The sequence below is a fragment of the Lithobates pipiens genome, unplaced genomic scaffold (genome assembly GCF_037356315.1).
Source record: "Lithobates pipiens isolate NorthernLeopardFrog02 unplaced genomic scaffold, aLitPip1_a1.2 Scaffold_13, whole genome shotgun sequence".
In the NCBI taxonomy this organism is placed as follows: domain Eukaryota; kingdom Metazoa; phylum Chordata; class Amphibia; order Anura; family Ranidae; genus Lithobates; species Lithobates pipiens.
The window spans coordinates 246020785-246040182 of NW_027507718.1; the positions used below are offsets into that span (position 1 = coordinate 246020785).

The 19398-nt window shown below is 40.7% G+C and overlaps 1 protein-coding gene across 13 annotated transcripts in view; it reads right to left on the minus strand.

Annotated features, from left to right (window-relative positions):
- SLC4A4 (solute carrier family 4 member 4) overlaps nucleotides 1-19398 on the minus strand; it is a 310000-nt gene that overhangs the window by 55123 nt on the left and 235479 nt on the right. For all 13 annotated transcript variants that reach the window (XM_077476447.1, XM_077476449.1, XM_077476455.1 and 10 more), the window contains 6 exons: nucleotides 19158-19315; nucleotides 9937-10024; nucleotides 9296-9450; nucleotides 5256-5369; nucleotides 4119-4293; nucleotides 975-1108 (listed from right to left, as the gene is read on the minus strand). In XM_077476447.1, the coding sequence (XP_077332573.1) occupies nucleotides 975-1108; nucleotides 4119-4293; nucleotides 5256-5369; nucleotides 9296-9450; nucleotides 9937-10024; nucleotides 19158-19315 (824 nt within the window). The remainder of the gene's footprint in view (nucleotides 1-974; nucleotides 1109-4118; nucleotides 4294-5255; nucleotides 5370-9295; nucleotides 9451-9936; nucleotides 10025-19157; nucleotides 19316-19398) is intronic.

Sequence of the window (19398 nt, forward strand, 5' to 3'; positions counted from 1 at the left end):
TTGTGTCATTATTCAATCACTTGGGACAAAAAAAAATATTCAATGGGCTCAACATGCCCCTCAGCAATTTCCTTGGGGTGTCTACTTTCCAAAATGGGGTCATTTGGGGGGGTTTGTACTGCCCTGCCATTTTAGCACCTCAAGAAATGAGATAGGCAGTCATAAATTAAAAGCTGTGTAAATTCCAGAAAATGTATTCTAGTTTGTAGACGCTATAACTTTTGCGCAAACCAATAAATATACGCTTATTGACATTTTTTTTACTAAAGACATGTGGCTGAATAAATTTTGCCCTAAATGTATGACTAAAATTGAGTTTATTCGATTTTTCTTATAACAAAAAGTAGAAAATATATTTTTTTCTCGAAATTTTCGGTCTTTTTCCATTTATATCGCAAAAAGTAAAAATCGCAGAGGCAATCAAATACCATCAAAAGAAATCTCTATTTGTGGGAAGAAAAGGACGCAAATTTCGTTTGGATACAACATTGCATGACCGCGCAATTACCAGTTAAAGCAGTGCAGTGCGAAATTGTAAAAAGACCTCTGGTCCTTAGGCTGTTAATTGGTCCGGGGCTGAAGTGGTTAAAGGAACAATAAGAAGGCTCATGGAGTGACACTTTTACAGCAACAGTTGAAATAAACTGTACTTATAACTTTGACTGCCTACATTTGTATATCTATTGATCCCTTTGAAATTCATTTTCCACAGATAGATGCCTCTGCACGTGTATTTTTGATTATATGTTCAGTCTGAATTACCCAGGTTTTGATATGTTTACCTAAAACACTAATTCTTAAATGCAGTGACCCATAACTGCCAATCTAAATTTATCATGGCTTGGGTAAATAGATGTCACTCAAGAATTAGCACACTTTTTATTAAATAAGGCTGATAACGTTGTGGTGCTTGTAGGAATTTAACTTGCACATTCTTATGAAATTTTTTCATGGAACTTGTAAATGTGACTTACTTGCTGAAGTTAAATAACAGTCTCTCAAACACAAGGACAGGACCCGTGCTGCTCAGAATTGTTAGTGGCTGGCCAGCAAAAAGGCAAAAAACAGCACCTGAGACAGCAGTGCCCAAGAAGCTCTCCAATACACCCTAGAGAAGAACAGAAGCTTCTGTTATATTTAAATGTATATATTAGCTTACCAGTAAAAAAACAGAAAATGAATAGTTGATACTAAATGTGAGGAGAACGATAATACATCTGACATTCATCCTGACTCTCCCTGAATCCGTAACAGTATCCTTATTTTTTTAATGGCTTCGAATTACAGTCTATGGTAATGCAGACCATGCTTTTCTCATTTGTGATAAGTGATAAAATGTGCACAAGTATGGCCTTTAAACATACTGCCTCTACAAAGGGAACTGTGTATGTCCCATGTAAAAAAGGTCAGTAAAATAAACTCTTTCATTTCTTGTAAATACAGAAGTACCTGCAAAATTTGAGCCACCAGCTGCATCAAACACACTTACCCTAAAATGTGCAGCCCAAGCAGAATACAAAGTGTGGTTACAGACATGCTTATTTTTACACTGTAAAACTCAACAGCTAGGCCCTAATTTACATATGTAACCACTCCGTCTGGCCACTGACGTATGACTGCCCTACAGACAGTGGTCAAAAGTGACTACCCAGGAAGGGCAGAAGTGGCTTTGCAGCATGGACTGTGACTAAGAGCCTGCCTTCGCCTTCTCTATGCAGTGTATCACAAGTAAGATCCTGGCTGCCAAATGGGGAATAACTGGGTCTTCCAGGGCTGACTGGAGAAGAGCTTTTTGTGATTTTTTTTTTTTATCAGTGAGTTATTTAAAAGACAAATCATTAATAATTATTTAAAAAATGCATTAAAAAATGTATTAAAACATTTGAACTTGTTCAACACTTATTTTTTATAAAAATTTTAATAACTGGTCAGGGTCTGAATTTAGCAAAGAGAATCATAATTCCCTTCTAGAGTGTAAGTTCTAACGAGCAGGGCCCTCTGATCCCTTCTGTATTGATTTGTATTGTAAGTGTACTGTCTGCCCTCATGTTGTAAAGTGCTGTGAAAACTGTTGGCGCTATATAAATCCTGTATAATAATAATAATAATAATTGCCTCTACACTCCAGAATTAAGAACGTTTTACTGCCTTATGTGAAGATATACAGTATAAGGTTACACAAAGCTGACTTCCTACTTCCTACTTCGAATTGCAACTCAAGGAAACATTAGGCATATCAATTACATTAGACATTTCAGGGCAGTTTTTTGAGTAACAATAAGCACACTGTGCTTATTGTTGTCTTTCATACAACAAGCCATAGGTTTGTTAAGATATAGAACATTTAATATACAGTATATTATATAAATGCCATTAGATTTGACACAATTTGTGTAATTATGATTATCAGAAGTGCCTGAACTTCAGGTTTAGGCATTGGCTTAAATTTAGTTAGAGCTGATCAATCAAAACATTATAAAAATCGAATGATTTACTGTATGGTATACTGTATATGCTTTATAATGAAGCCTAGAATGGAGTAGCAGCCATTTGGTACAAGAGATAATAAGGGCCATACAAGTCCAGGGGTATAATCCCTTTTAGCCTTATGATATTTTTAAGAGCATATAGCGCTATTACTGCTCTTACACCGAATGCATCAGTAGAATGAAATGACAAGGTGTATGAAAAGAAGAGTGCTGCTTTTTCAGTTACAATGATTGTTTGAATAAAATATGCTAGAATATTAAAAACATTCATCACAATACATTTTATATACAAGGAAGATTATTTTCCGATTGTTAACATATTATGGACACAGTGACAAATACAGTATAGCAAAGTCATTAATGTATGGCACAAAAGGAGTATCAATTGAATTGTACTTGACCATTACTTGATAACAGAGGACAGACCTAGTGGATGACCGCTTGAAATAATTACAGTAATAGCGTGTCTTAAATTATGGCCCCAATAACATAGCTTACTTTACCATTTCTTTCCCACATGAACACTACTGGCACCAAGAACAACAATTATGAGTTCCTGTTTAAGTTTGACTCTAGCTAAATTAGAGACAAAATGCTATCTTAGAAAGGAGACTCTTAATTTATTAACGTCATGGAAAGGGGATGCAAGGATCTTACAAGCAATTGTTTGGAGACAGTGTTACTTTGTTCATATTAACCAGCTGTTGTCAAAGTAGATGAGTTATCATGGCCAGTGCAGAAATAATTCACCATAACATCCAAATGTTGTTTTTATTGGACATCTTTCTTATAAGCAAATCACTATTCAGAATGATAAACTAAACTGACTACTGGATTAACATGAACACATCTTGGGAGCTATTTATTTGTCTGTTATTCTGATTTTAATGTGGCTTCAAAGATATAGGGTAAAGCTTACATAGAATTACAAAACAAATATTTGATATCTATATAACTATATGTACTATAGATGGCATATAGCTAATGATATGCAGTAAATCTATTTCTCTAGAACATTTGAAAAAAAATGATATGGTAAGAGGAAATACTATTTTTACTGAACCTGTTTACTGAATGAAAGTTGCCCACTTGTCCTATTAATAAGGTATGTAGTTTGAGCTACACAGGTTCTGGGGCTGGCTAACGAGGCACTGGTGAAATGCATTTTTTGATAATTAGGTGTATTGCCCAAGAATAAAGCATAGGGTAAAACATATGATTCGATAGTCCAGAGTCTTCCTGATGATGGGCTTATGATCAGCTTCTGTGGCTAGGTGATGAGGAACATTTGAAAAACACATCAAAACTAGGTTCTAATGCTGTATAAATGAGGGATACATGAAATGAACAGGTTTAGAAACTTGGTGAAATGCATTTCTTGTCATTTTCTTTAGAGGTTAGCTGTTGAGGACCAGGGGAAATACACATCCAATAATGTTCAGGTTCTGGGCATAGCTGACGAGAAACAGATGCAATTTATATCTGGTAGCTAGATTCTGCAGCTGGCTGATATAGGTGAGATAAATGTCTGATGACCAGGCCTTGGTGATGAGGACACGTGTGTGTGGCCAATTATCAGGTTTCTGGGTGATGGGGAATTGTTGAACACTTCTCATTACTTCTCATTACCTGCATGTTTTCTGTAGCGTCTCCAAGAAGACCTCCGAAGGTAATAGCATTGGTCACAGTTCCCAGGTAAATGAAGAGCATGGCTGAAAGTGACTGGATGCTTAGACCATCGTAAAAGTCACTTGCAAAAAAAGGTGCTTTTCTCTTGATATCCTCAATTAACCCCCCACAAAACCTAGGAAAGTTTAAAAAGAAAAATATGTATTTCAAAAGGGGAAAGACAATCCAAATTAGTATATAATTTCACTAACTTTTACTGCTATCCACTAGCTACAATGTGAATATCTACGCTATCTATATTGGTTAACCAGCTGTTGTTTAGGAATTAAATGCCAAGGACCCATTTACTGTTCACCTAGACAGTCCATTGTGTTGCGTTAATGCATGCACATCAATATGCATTTTTAAGACAGCCCATTCAATGGGCTACCAAAACAACAAAACTTGCCAAAAATCAGACAAGCACCAATTTTTTTACATGTGATCATGGGCTATCGTGTGATATGATGCATTGTAATGCAAGGGCATAGGGGATACACTAAAAATTTGAAATAATCTATGCTGCAGTAATACTGCAGTATGAATAAAGCAGCTACTAAACAATTGTAATACCAACTGAAATTAAACCATAAAACCTTAAAGCAGCACTAAATCCAAAAAATACAACACAAAATCATAAAATTAAATACAAATACAATCAGTGACATATAATAATCAAAGTGCAGTCTATTGGGGGCCCTTAAGATAATAATATCTTGCTTAGGTACAGTGCCACTAATATATGGGATTTATTTAATTAAAAAGTGCAAGTTGCTAAAAGCAAAGTTTAGTACTCACAGCAATATGTCAGAACCCATCTCAAACACAAGACATGGTTAATGTGCTGGGAAATGTTTATATACAGATGGTAGGCAGGAATGGGTTTATGAATATAAAGCTGAATTCAACTGTGTATTTTATATTTGGCTTTAGATATGTAGGTATTCAGATACTCTCCTCCATGATCTTTTATTTCTGACAATGCTCCACCAACCCTGTGCTGCAGCTATTTTAGAAGTGAAGCTATTGTCACAGAATCACACCCAAATGGCGATATAGAAAGTGCATTAAATACAGCCCTACTACTGAGTCACTAACCGTCCAGTTCTCCTTAATTCTGGAGCGTCACCGTGTCCTCCACCACCATGACCATCATCATGAGGAGCGTCTCCATTCATTTGAACATTCTCCCCTCCAGCATACATGTTTTTCCTGTAGATAGGTCAAGTTTGAGATTTAGCATAACATGATTCATGTAAAGCAAAATTCTAGGAAATAAACATTATACCAGGATCTTAAATTTATGCCCCATATTAATTGTACATTTTTGTTATAGCAACAAGCATTTTTCATCTGGCTATTCTCCATCTTGCCATCTCTCCCTGTGGTGGTAATGAACCCCACATGATGGTTAACTATTGGAAAGTATGGCTGTTTTTTCCTTTCTGAGTCATGTTTTGTCCCCCAGCCTCCTGACTACTTAAAGTGTTACTAAAGCCACAAAAGTAAAATCAGTCTGTATATGCTGTAAAGCATGCGTGTTGTACTGACTGTGGAACCAAAGGGGGTTAATCCTCTTCATTGTGTAAAAGGGCTGTTTGATCCTCTTTTGCCTGCCCTAGGAGGCACCCTGCACTTGCTCCGTTTGGTATATATTGCTAAAGAGTTTTTTTTTTTTTGGGGGGGTTCATGTGATCAGCATTCGGCCAATCAGCACTGTTCGACAAAATGTCAGGGGTCATGCTGCTTCATGGGACAGTCAGAGGAGAATGAAAACTCCTCCTACAAGCTTTAACAAGTGCTCAGTTGGACACTGTAATGCCGCGTACACACGATCAAACAAGCGGGTGGAAAAGTCCGGCAAACTGAAGTCCGCCAAACAATCCCCCCGTGTGTAGCCTCCGGCATACTTTTTTGACCCGAAAGTACGGCGGACTTAGAATGCCGTGTCGCACTCCAATCTTCTCACATTTCGGCGGACAATCCGGCCGTGTGTATGCCAGTCCCGCCCCGGAGAAAAGTCCACTCATTTCGAGCGGGTCTGCAGGTAGGCGGGGCCCGCGAAGGATACGTCGCTGGCCCCGCCGCCTGGTATGGACTTAAAGGGGAACCCCAACGCCGAAAAAAATCGGCGTGGGGGTTCCCCCCAAGTCCACGACAGACCCTTGTCCGAGCACGCTACCTGACCGGCCAGGAAAGGAGGGGCGAGCGAGCGCCCCCCCTCCTGAGCCGTACCAGGCCGCGTGCCCTCAACATGGGGGGTGCCTTGGGGAAGGGGGGGCTGCGCGGCCCCCCCACCCCAAAGCACCTTGTCCCCATGTTGATGAGGACAAGGGCCTCTTCCCGACAACCCTGGCCGTTGGTTGTCGGGGTCTGCGGGCTGGGGGCTTATCGGAATCCGGGAGCCCCCTTTAATAATTTACCGGCCCCCACCCTATGTGAATGAGTATGGGGTACAATGTACCCCTACCCATTCACCTGTAAAATAAAAGTACAAAAAAAACACAACACACGAGATAAAATACTTTATTGCACAGCTCTGGGGGTCTTCCGTCTTCGGGGGGGTCTTCTCGCCGGACTCCTCCGCTATCTTCTTCTAGCTCTTTTGCTAGCGGAGGAGCCCGGCTTTCTTCCTCGCCGCGGCCTCTTCTTCCGACTTCGGGGGTCTTGTCCCCCTCTTCGGTTCTTCTGCCGGGCCACCGCACCTTCTTCTTTGGGGTGGGGGGGCCGCGCGGGCCCCCCTTCCCCAAGGCACCCCCCCATGTTGAGGGCACGCGGCCTGGTAAGGCTCAGGAGGAGGGGGGAGGGGCGCTCGCTCGCCCCTCCTTTCCTGGCCGGCCGGGTAGCGTGCTCGGACAAGGGTCTGTTGTGGACTTGGGGGGGACCCCCACGCCGATCTTTTTCGGCGTTGGGGTTCCCCTTTAAGTCCATACCAGGCGGCGGGGCCAGCGACGTATCCTTCGCGGGCCCCGCCTACCTGGAGACGTGCTCGAAATGAGCGGACTTTCCTCCGCGTGTGTGGGCGAGTCCGTTCATTTCCAAAGTAGGGCGGATAGTACGGCGGACTTAGTACGCCGTATTAGTCCGCTAAAAAAGTGCCGTGTGTGCGCAAGTAGCCCGTTCGGAAAGTCCGACGGACAGTCTGGCGGGAAGTCCGCCAGACTAAGTACGTCGGACAGACGGCTACGTGTGTACGCGGCTATAGAAGTCACAAGACTGCTATATACTGCTGACGAGAACAGGTATTTAGCCATTTATATTTACTAAAATAATTGCATTTTCATGTTCTGTGTACTGTGGGAGACCAGATATAGTGAATGCAGGGTCCTGGGTTTAGTAACACTTTAATAAAGGAGCAGAAGCATATTAAAAGCTAACTTTACCTTTTCAGGCAGAATTTCACATTTTATGAAAAATATAACCCTTTTCAGATTTATTTTCTGCCCAAGCCATTCCAATGTACTTAGTTTTCACTTAGTCCAAGTCAGCTTTACATTTTCACTTCTCTGTTTGAAATTTAAAAAACTGCTTTCTGCTTTCATCACTTCCTGTAGATCATATCCCATCATGCACTGCTTTAGTGCATCACAAAATAGTTACGTATTAACACTCTAGATCACACCGTCCTCATTACTATACCACCTCTGGTTTTATTTCCACCCATTTTCATACTTCTTACCTTAAAGCGGGGCTCCACCCAAAAGTGGAAACTCCGCTTGCCTCCTCCCCCCTCCAGTGCCACATTTGGCACCTTTCTGGGGGGGGGAGGTACCTGTTTTTGACAGGTACCCATTTCCACTTCCAAGTGATCTTGCCTCGGCCCCCCTCCTCCTTCCCCTGCTGCAGGGAAATTTACAAAGTGCATCGGTAGGGAACCGGCTGGGAAGCCGCAAGGCTTCACTGCTGGCTCCCCTTACAAGCAATAGCGGCGACAGCACCTGAGAGCTGATGGAAAAATCGGCTGGGGTGTCGACATTACGGGATCCCTGGACAGGCAGGTGTCCTAATACTGAAAGTCAGCAGCTACAGTATTTGTAGCTGCTGACTTTCAATTTTTGCTGAAGGAAGCTGGACCTCCTCTTTAGGGTGACCATACACATTACAATCTGATTGTATAATCTCCTTTAGATGTACCATCAGCTATGTAGAGCAAGGGCCTGTCTGACTGGATACAAATTGAATAGATTGTTCGGATGGGTCCTTCTATTCCATTCCTTCTATTCCATCGTTTTTTGATAACGCTAAAGGAAATTGTACAGAAATTGTACATTTAGATTGTAGATGTTTCTCTGACTCTAAGATCATATCTGGAGTAGCATTTGAGGATGGAGGCATAGGACTGCCAGGTGTCTGTACAGACGTACCATCTGGGGTTCTATCAGCTATCCATTGAGCTTTATATGACCTTTTGGTCATACCTTGATGTGAGCGGCCAATCTATACACTTACTGGTGGTTGTTCTTTCTGTCTGATCCCTCCCGCTATTGGAGTTTTTCTCTCCTCTATCAAGTTGTAGACTAATTAGTAATCTCTCTCTCTATATATATATATATATATATATATATATATATATATATATATATATGTGTGTATAATATGTTTATTTATATATCTTTGCACTTGGACATTTTTTTACATTCTTCTGCACTTGTTTTTATATATAATTTTTTATATATAATATTAGAGATATATTTTTACTTGGACTTTATTCACTCATTAAAGTTTCATGTTTTTTTCATGTTTTTTTCACTTCATTCAATTTTCATTACATTTTATTTATCTGTCTTTAATTCTATTTGGCATAATTAATGATTGTATATTATTTCTTTTCATTTTCACAATTAGATTGAAGTGTATGGCAAGCTTTATACAAGTATATATGAGGGAGTGGAGGACACTCCGCTGTCAGGCCCCGTTCACATATCCGTGTTGCGAGAACTCGCGTTCCTGCACGTGTTTTTTATTGGCGTTTTGGCACATTTCTGCTCATCACGCATAGGGCAGCCCATTCACTTCAATACTCACTATGCTCAGTGATAATTTTTTAACTCATTTTTTTTACTTTAGTAAATAAATGTCACTGTGTTATAAGGTTTCCTCACTGAATGCATGTTAATGTATATGACACAACACTATACCTCTTATCAGATGAGGGAAGAGTCTTTGGCGGTTCTATCCTTATTGTTGGGTCCCATTCCCCAGGTGGAAGCACAATTACTTCATCTAAAAATTCATCAATTCCAGCGATCAGGTCCTGCCTGTCTTTAGCTTTATAGGCGATGTCATGAAATACCTGAAATCGAATAACAAGAGCTTTCAATAACCACACGTTAAACTATATGTGCACTAACTATATCAGTTTGTGTAATGTTCTCCAACAGTGTGTGTGTAGGTAGGTGTGCATGTAGGTTTCAGCTTTGAACTTCATTTCACAAATATTCTACAGCACAAAATAGGCAGTAACATCTAAAGCTAGCCATATATGTACAGATTTTTTATGAATGAAAAAATATCTAACATATTTCTCCATCCAACAGCATAAATTGACAAATCTCCCACTGCATCTATTATGTTCTGATATCTGGTGTCATACAGTTCCTATATCTGCCTGGATGCAATTGCTGTTTTGGCCACCAATTTTTTGCTCAGCTCCTTCAATTTTCTTATATATGTTTTGATTATGATTTGATGTAAAAACACTGATACTGGTGTCATAACCTGGAGTGTATTAAGGGCAAAAATGCATAAAATAGATGCCAACTATAATACTTAGTATTACCTCATCAGACATTAAGGTGGCTATACTTCTTCCAATCTCATGGTATGACTTGGCTTTTCCTTTTGGTCCCAGGAGGATAAACAGGAATCTAGATATGCAATACAAGAAGAATTACATACGATCCTAATACATTTTTTAATGTCCAGTAGTGATTTCATTAAAACATATGCAAGACATTTACATGGCGACAAAAATTCTATATTAATTATATGCACTAGAAAAGTCGAAATAGGTGAACTCGTCTTAGCTGTTTAGTCTATATTAGACATTTGCATTCGTTATCGTCCAAATGCATTTTGGTCCAAATTTCGTGGATTTTCACGTTCGTTTTAACCAAACGATAACGAACACGCAGAATCTGAAATCCGAAAGATCCAAAATAAAATCTATATATATATTTTTTTATAGTTGTGAGAACAGTTCGCTATAGATAGAAGATTCTACATGACGGTGACAATAGCAATCTGTGTCTATCGAACCTGCGGCCAAATGTGCCTAACTTAACCCTATTAGTCAAAGATTATTCGACATAGAGAGAAAAAATTTGACATTATAGAAACAATAGTAAAAGAGCTGTTAGTGGTCACTGCTGGAATGGGCAGGGGAAGCAAAATAATAATGATGATGAATGTTATTGGCTGATTGTAACCAAAGAGCAGGAGCAATAAAATAGCTAGAACTTAATTACACACATACAGCCAACTTACTTTATGTATAATACCATTTGACATGAAGATTCAACAAAGCAGCTAAAAACATATGATCGCTGTGAGTGGACAAATGCCCTGCCCATAGGCTATAGAAGAATTTTAATGTTGTTTGACTAGTAATAATAATTATAATTATTACTAGTCAAATAACATTAGAATTCTACTATAGCTTGTGCGTGGAGCATTTGACCGGAAATGAACAAATGCAGCGTTGAATCTTCTTAAAACATCCGACAGACACCATAAGCCTTCAATTGACAGATTCAACCTTACCGTATATACTCGAGTATAAGCCGAGATTTTCAGCCTCTTTTTTGAGGCTGAAAGTGCTCCCCTCGGCTTATACTCGAGTCACCGCCGTCTGTCTACCCGATCAGCGTGTCGAGCAGACAGACGGCGGCCATTCCACTATTCAAACGCCGCGCCTCCCTGTCTGTGATAGGCGGAACACTCAATTTCCCAGCAGTCAGTGGTCCGCCTATCACGGACATCCGCTCATCCTCATACTACGGACGAGGATGAGAGGATGTCCGTGATAGGCGGAACACAGACTGCTGGGAAATTGAGTGTTCCGCCTATCACAGACGGAGGCGCGGCTTTTGAACAGTGGAATGGCCGCCGTCTGTCACAGACAAGAAGAGGTGCGGCGATCCTGGCATGGCCGCCGTATGTGCAGAAGGACGCAGGCTCGGGACGCAGGCTCGGGACGCAGGCTCGGGACGCAGGTAGGCTGGACACACAGGGCTGGACACACAGGGCTGGACACACAGGGATGGACACACAGGGCTGGACACACAGGGCTGGACACACAGGGCTGGACACACAGGGATGGACACACAGGGATGGACAGGCATGTCTCACCCTCGGATTATACACGAGTCAATAAGTTTTCCCATTTTTTTGTGGTAAATTAGGGGCCTCGGCTTATATTCGGGTCGGCCTATACTCGAGTATATACGGTAATTAATTTGGCACTAATGCCTTTTTTAATGAAACAAAATAAATAAAAACGAATTTTGCAAGTAACTAAATAAATTTACTTTTTGGACAAAACCGAAATTCCAAAACAAAATATTTCAGTATGCACATGTCTAGTCCATATACAGTCCATGTATGGCTAGATCTGACAAATCTGAATGCTATCTGCAATATCTTAAACTATTGGATCTGAGTCAACCTAGATGGCTACAATGATCAGTTATTGCCTGAAAAGATTTTGACTGTGTCTTCATTGGGGGATATCTTCTCATTCCAGGAGTGTATGTACAGGGGTCACAGGGGTCACCTTTATGACCCGGCCTCTTTCTCCAGGGGACCACCAGGATAGGAGGGTGGCGGGGGCAGTGGCATGTAGAGGAACTGATCCCTCCATGTAGCTGCTGAATGCCTGCTTCTCTTCCTCTCCTTTCCACGGCTGTAGGAGGGAAAATGCAGGGTATCGGTTCTGCCACATGCTGCTCCCGCTGCTTCCCTATCACTGCCCTGGGCTCCTGTGTCCTTCCCTGCCCCCCCCCCCACCTCCCGCCGGCTATTGCAGAGGATCTGTCAGAATGGAAAGCGGGGAAGTAGCCATCATTTGCCGGCTTCTTCATTGTCTTAATGGAGTTTTTTGTTTTTTTGGTTTCCATTCATAAAATTTGTTTATTATGCCTCAGCTTATGAATGAATGGTAAACTCTGTACAGAGCTATTCCTGTTCATTAATTCTGTGCAGCTAAGGCAGCAGACAAAGGGACTGATGAGTCTGTCCTCAGTCCCCTTCTCTGTCTCAAAAGTGAGACATCAGGGGTCTGTTTAGACCACTGATATTTTACCAAAGGTCAACCCCCCCCCCCACAACCAGGATCCTAGAAAACGTAAAAAATAATAAAAAATAAAACTGTAATAAATAAATAAATAAAATGGTAAATAAATTAAAAAAATAACAACTACTGACACCAGTGGCAAATCTACCAAGGTCATAAAGGCTGCACTTGAAACTGGGCTCTGGTGCTCCACAACCGTGGGGGGACCCCAAGACGGCAGGCAGGTGGCCCACTGCAGGACCGAAATAAAGGCTCCCAAGATTGGAGTAAAGGACCCCAGGGTTAATGGGAAGTGCCCAGGTCAGGGGCCAGGGTGCTCTTTTTGTTTTATTGCACTGGGGCCCTGAAAGTTCAAGTTACGCCTCTGCTTCATTCCCTAGGGCAAGGGGCAATACAAACCTGACCCAGTCCTGACCACAGGGGACAAAGGCAGCAATACAAACCTGACTTAATCTTGACCACTAACCATTAGGGGCAAAGGTATTAATACAAACCTGACTCAAACCATCACCCTTTATGCAAAACAAAAAAAGTGTTGGATCCACTTTAAAATAAATCTGCCCAAAAAGGGGCATAAATTTGCTCAAAAAGGGGCATAAAATTAAATGCCAAAAAAAGGGCAAAGCAACAGGTACACTTAAATGTAGCCCTCCCCAGCAGTATATACTTATTGTCCTTTCACTCCCCTGCTGTTCTGTTCTGCTGCAGGCAAAGTAAATGCACAAGTCACCAGAGTCATAGCTTACACAGGGCTTTCAATTTCCTGTGTGACAGAACTGGTTGACCCAGCACTGTCACATGGAATAAGTCACATAGTTTGTTTTCCAGACCAAGAAGTGCCAATGCTTAATTTTGCTCCTGAAGCTAAATGAAGCTAATAAAGGCTGGAGAGGGAAATACAGCCTGATACAACATATACAGTATCTCACAAAAGTGAGTACATCCCTCACATTTTTGTAAATATTTTATTATATCTTTTCATGTGCCGACACTGAAGAAATTACACTTTGCTACAATGTAAAGTAGTGTGTGTACAGATTGTATAACAGTGTGAATTTGCTGTCCCCTCAAAATAACTCAACACACAGCCATTAATGACTAATCTGCCAGCAACAAAAGTGAGTACACGCCTAAGTGAAAATTTACTAATTGGGCCCAAAGTCTCCAAATTTTGTGTGGCCGCCATTATCTTCCAGCACTGCCCTAACCCTCTTGGGCGTGGAGTTCACCAGAGCTTCACAGGTTGCCACTGGAGTCCTCTTCCACTCCTCCATGATGACATCACAGAGCTGGTGGATGTTAAAGACCCTGCACTCCTCCACATTCCATTTGAGGATGTCTCACAGATGCTCAATAGGCTTTAGGTCTGGAGACATGCTTGGCCAGTCCATGATGTTCTGCTATAGTATGTCACAGTACATGATGACATTCATGGTTCCCTCGGTGGACTGTAGCTCCCCAGTGTCGGCAGCACTCATGCAGCCCCAGATCATGACACTCCCACCACCATGCTTGACTGTAGGCAAGACACACTTGTCTTTGTACTCCTCACCTGGTTGCCGCCACACACTTGGCACCACCTGAACCAAATCAGTTTACCTTGGTCTCATCAGACCACAGAACATGGTTCCAGTAATCCATGTCCTTAGTCTGCTTGTCTTCAGTAAACTGTTTGCGGGTTTTCTTGTGGATCATCCCTTCAACCTTGCAGCAATGCTGGCAGCACTCATTCTAAATTGTAAGCTCTAATGAGCTTGGCCCTCTGATCCCTCCTGTATTGAATTGTATTGTAATTATACTGTATTCCCTGATGTTGTAAACTGTTGGTGCTATATAAATCCTGTATTATAATAATACGCATATGCCCCTGTTGAAGACCTTTTGCTGTCAAAACGCGTCGGGCTCGCATTTTGTACCCCACATTGCTTTTATATCTTTTCTTATGTTCGATTTTAATTTGTGATCACTTATTGCCTTTATGTCATGGTTTTTATGACTTTTTTAATAAACCCATTGGTTACCGTCTGACCTGCACCATTTGGAGCCCTTCTTCTTTTTGAACCTCTTTTTTTATATGATCTACCATACTTTGGATGGCACCCCAATGTGAATAGTTGGACCTTGTTGATCCTGGAGACGTATGATCCAGCCATTCATATCAGGAGTCCCAGTGAACCGTGAAATCCGGAGACAATGCGGTGACTAAGGGGGACCTGCGAACAACGCATAACTCCTGATTGATACCACCTAGGATTTCAAGCGCATTTGACCCACTGTCATATGACAGATGTGTCCAATTCCTCCGGAAGGAGTATTTAATTCTCTTTAATTTACTCCGGACAAGTCGTTGTTCCAGGTTGAATTGAATTGTGTGGTCACTTGATTCCATCGCTGGGAAGACCAACACTGACACTTTTCCCTACCTAACATATGTGGACTGTTTGCTGGGATTTATATTTCAGTTGCCGATACCCATCAAGATCTGTGTGCATTTATATATTGCATCCACATATTTAGTGAATTATTAATTTCATCTATTTTTGTTTTATATTTTTTATTTTTGCACATTTTGTCACATGTGTGTTTTTTAGTATTGGTTTCATTATCACCCCTTTAATATACAGCTTTAGAGTTTTTCACTAATCGATTCACTAGCGCTACACCAATTTTCTCTTATTTTCACTAAACTTTGTTTGTTTGGGTGTTAGCTGCTGACCCTCAGTTTTTGGCCTCAGCGCAGTGTTTTCCCCCAATTTTTTTATTATAATAATACGTCTATTTCCCAAAGACAATCTCTAGATATGACACTGAGCATGTGTACTCAACTTCTTTTTTCGACCATGGCAAGGCCTGTTCTGAGTGGAACATGCCCTGTTAAACCACTGTATGGTCTTGGCCACTGTGCTGCAGCTCACTTTCAGGGTCTTGGCCATCTTCCTATAGCCTAGGCCACCTTTATGTAGACCAACAATTCTTTTTTTAAGATCCTCAGAGAGTTCTTTGCCATGAGGTGCCATGTTGAACTTCCAGTGACCAGTATGAGAGAGTGAGAGCGATAACACCAAATTTAACACACCTGCTCCCCATTCACACCTAAGATCTTGTAACACTAATGAGTCACATGCCCCTGGGAGAGAAAATGGCTAACTGGGCCCAATTTGGACATTTTCCCTTAGGGGTGTACTCACTTTTGTTGCCAGTAGTTTAGACAATAATGGCTGTGTGTTGAGTTATTTTGAGGGGACAGGAAATTTACACTGTTTTACAAACTGTACACTCACTATTTTACATTGTAGCAAAGTGTAATTTCTTCAGTATTGTCACATGAAAAGATATGATAAAATATTTACAAAAATGTAAGGGCTGTACTCACTTTTTGTGAGATACTGTATTTATAATTTTGAATGCAAGACTTTAACAAAACCTGATTTTTAACCCACAATGGGCATTCATAACAAAGACATAACGCTTTGGATGTTTTTAATGTGCTTCACCGTTGCTCTACATATGCATTTTCTCTTGCCATAGACAGTGAGGCTGGTTTACTAAAGGGTTTACTAAAGGCGAAATTTCACTTAATTTATCCAATCATGTGAAAAGCAAATTCCTCATCATCTTCACATGATTTAGTATTCAAATTGAACAGAGCTACAATTTATTGTGAGAAGATTCACAACGCCTTTAGTAAATTAGTCCTAATTGTTCCTTAGGCCCTCACAGGGCTCCCACAGTATACATTAAGTACACCCCCCACCACCCGTTTACTTCTACACCAATTATTACCTGTATTTCCGTGAGGCTATTAGCACCAATGAACTCCCTAACTGTTAATCATCAATTTGGGATATGCTCACTCTATAGATAAACCTAAATGAAAAGTGGAAAAGTTATCTTTTAGCCAAATATGAATTCCTCTATACCTCACTGAAGTATCTTTCATTTTTAAGCCCCCTGCATAGGCAGCATATTTGCAATAAATCATTGTATTCAAACTGTGCATCTCATTAACCAGACATGATATGGGGTGGCATTCCATTTGGCTTTCAGTGGATATTTATAACAGCAGATGAGATCTTGATAGGTTTACAGAAATGGCTTCTTGCAGAATGCTGAGACTTTCCGCTAAATACACTGCTCCCCTGGGATTTTCATATCAGATTTTCACCGGATTCAGATACTGCAAATGGCGCCACATTTCTTACAAATGTAAATTTAATTGAATTGTTAAATTGCAGATAAAACTTGGTGCTAAAAACAACAAACAGATAATGGATTTTAGAATAAAAAATAAGAACAAAAAATAAAATGCCCTGCTCTGTTTCCATTAGTATTGTGCTTTATAGCACTTCAGTTTTCTTGTTATTATTGTAATGATTATATCTGTCAGTGTTTAAACCTCACATTATCTCATAGAATGCCCTGGGGAAAAGCTACGTCAACAAGGAAGAAAGAAAAAAAAAATGCCCATCAACTCATAACAGTACTGGAGGAAACAGTAGGCAATGTTACTTGCTTGAGCCTATCCTCCTTCCTAGATGAATTGTAGTTAAACAGAACCCAACAATGGAGTAATGGCCTGTACTAAGATACAGTATCAGTTTGTTAAGAACCCCCCTAATGCCGCCTACACACGACCGGACTTTCCGGCAGACTAGGTCAGACGGAATCAGTCTGTTGGACATTCCGATCATGTGTGGGCTAATCCGATCATTTTTCATTAAAAAAATCAGATGGACCTAGCAATAGAACATGTTTCAAATCTGTCCGACGGACTCAATTCCTATCGGGAAAACCGTCTGTCTGTATACTGGTCCGATGGACCAAATACAACACAAGGGAAGCTATTGCCTACTGACTATTGAACTTTCTTTTTTAGTCTCGTCTTATGCCATAACGTTCAAAACGAACGGACTTTCAAATGATCTTAGTCCATTTGTGTGTGGGCAAGTCTGTTCGTTCAGAAGTCCAGCGGAACTCCACCCATAGTCCGTCGGGAAGATCGTCTGACCTTTTCTGATGGAAAGTTCAGTCGTGTGTAAGTGGCATAAGAATAAGAGACATCACTGATAGTGTAATAATCTCAAAATCAAACATTCTGTTCTTTATCAAAAAGGAGCTGGCCCTAAAGGCCAGATGGGCTGTACTGTCATGATTAATTTACTCCCCTAATTTACTCTGCAGATGACATTTGGTAGCAGGTGTACTTAAAAGGTTTAATCCACATGTATGCAACTGCAGAATTACATGCTGATTGTGCTTTGAACACAACTAAAGCTATTTATAAAGCATCTGTAAAGGTGGCAAATTATGGCCATTTTGTGAATTATACAATAGAATAAAGTATATCAATCAAAAAAACTGATTGGGAGGGGGAACCATGTTATTGATCATTTTGTGCGTATTGGAAATGATCACATGAAGGGAGGGGTTGTTGATTTTGCTTATATTTCTACACTACATTGTTGTTTGAAATGGAAGATTAATTCATTTTCTATTATCAACAAAAGACAATTATTAATAATTTGCCACAGATAATCAAAATTTGGTGGTCGGTAACTGTCAAAAGTGTAATTTGATTGTTCGCAGGCTTCAGTTTCTGTGGTCAAGTTTTGTCAGATTTGATTGTATCTGTTGATTACTTTAAATACACCATAGAAATTTGCATGTGTGTTCCCACTTTAAAGGAAAAGCATGGGTTTAAATAATAATAAAAAAAAATAACCCTACATACTCATCTCTATGCTGCAGCATTGATGTGATGCTGGAGCTGTACCACGATGGCTCTCAGATCAAGAATGGAGGGATCACATGACCACTGATTGCTCAGCTCTCGGTCAGCTTGGACAGGAGAGCAGTGACTGTTTGTCCCCATTCTCTGCTGCTCCAGTGCTCACTGGAGAGCTGGGCTGGAAGGGGATGGGATCAGATGGCTCCGGCTATAAGTTGGAACCAGCTGCCAATCAGGCAGTTGGGTGGATACCGGCAATGTGGTTGGGATCCTTCCTGAGCCTGAAGCAGCTCTCCTACGTCAGCTTAAAGCAGGCTTTTGAGTCATAGGAGAACAAAAGTTAGGGTACTCCTGTGGCCCACAAGAGAAGTATGGCCAAAAACAAAAAATATTTGCCCATACTTCACTTTTAAGCAAGCATACGCACATTAGGAGACTGTGACAAGAATGATTCAACCATGTTCTCAATCAAATTCAATGAATTTTTATGGACTGACGTGGAGGCTTTAAATGGAACCTGCCAGGAAAACAGCATTGGGGCTGCTGCTTTTGAAGATCCAATTTCCAATGATTGTAATTTAAATTTTTTCACATAGTAAGTCACGGACTCAAAACAAGCATGTGCATTTCAGATGCCCAAAAACTTCAGAGGTTGTAGATGTATTCCAGGTCAGCCCAGGGGCTTGCTTCTCCAAAATAAAGTCACCAAAAGCTTTTCCAAAAGGGCCAGATTATACTGGCATGAGAAGAGTTTCTGATAGCCTGAAAGTGTCCAAGTTCTGCATTTCCTGTTCAACGGATGACATGGTTGAGGAATATTTTAACCAATTGGGAGCACAGCTCTTTTACCATTGGCCTAAATAAGTGAAGGCACCACTGCCAAGATATGGCTGACTCAATATCAAGTACTATTATAATTTAAACCAACATAAGAGGACCTTGTACTCCTCATAGCAATAGAAAACAAACCATGTCTTACCGTGTTGGTACAGGAACTTCTGTGAGGGCACCAAACATCACTGCATCCTTTAGTCGGACAAAAGCAATGAAGGGATTCTCTAAGAAGTCAACCTCTCCAACAAGTACATTTGAAGCTTCGGCATCTCTTGGCAATTTTTTCATGAATTTGTTTTTCAGCTAAAAGATATATAAAAGTATTGTGAGTACATCTCAACAGTTTACTACTAACAGTGCAGCCCAAATTCAAGCCACAATGACTG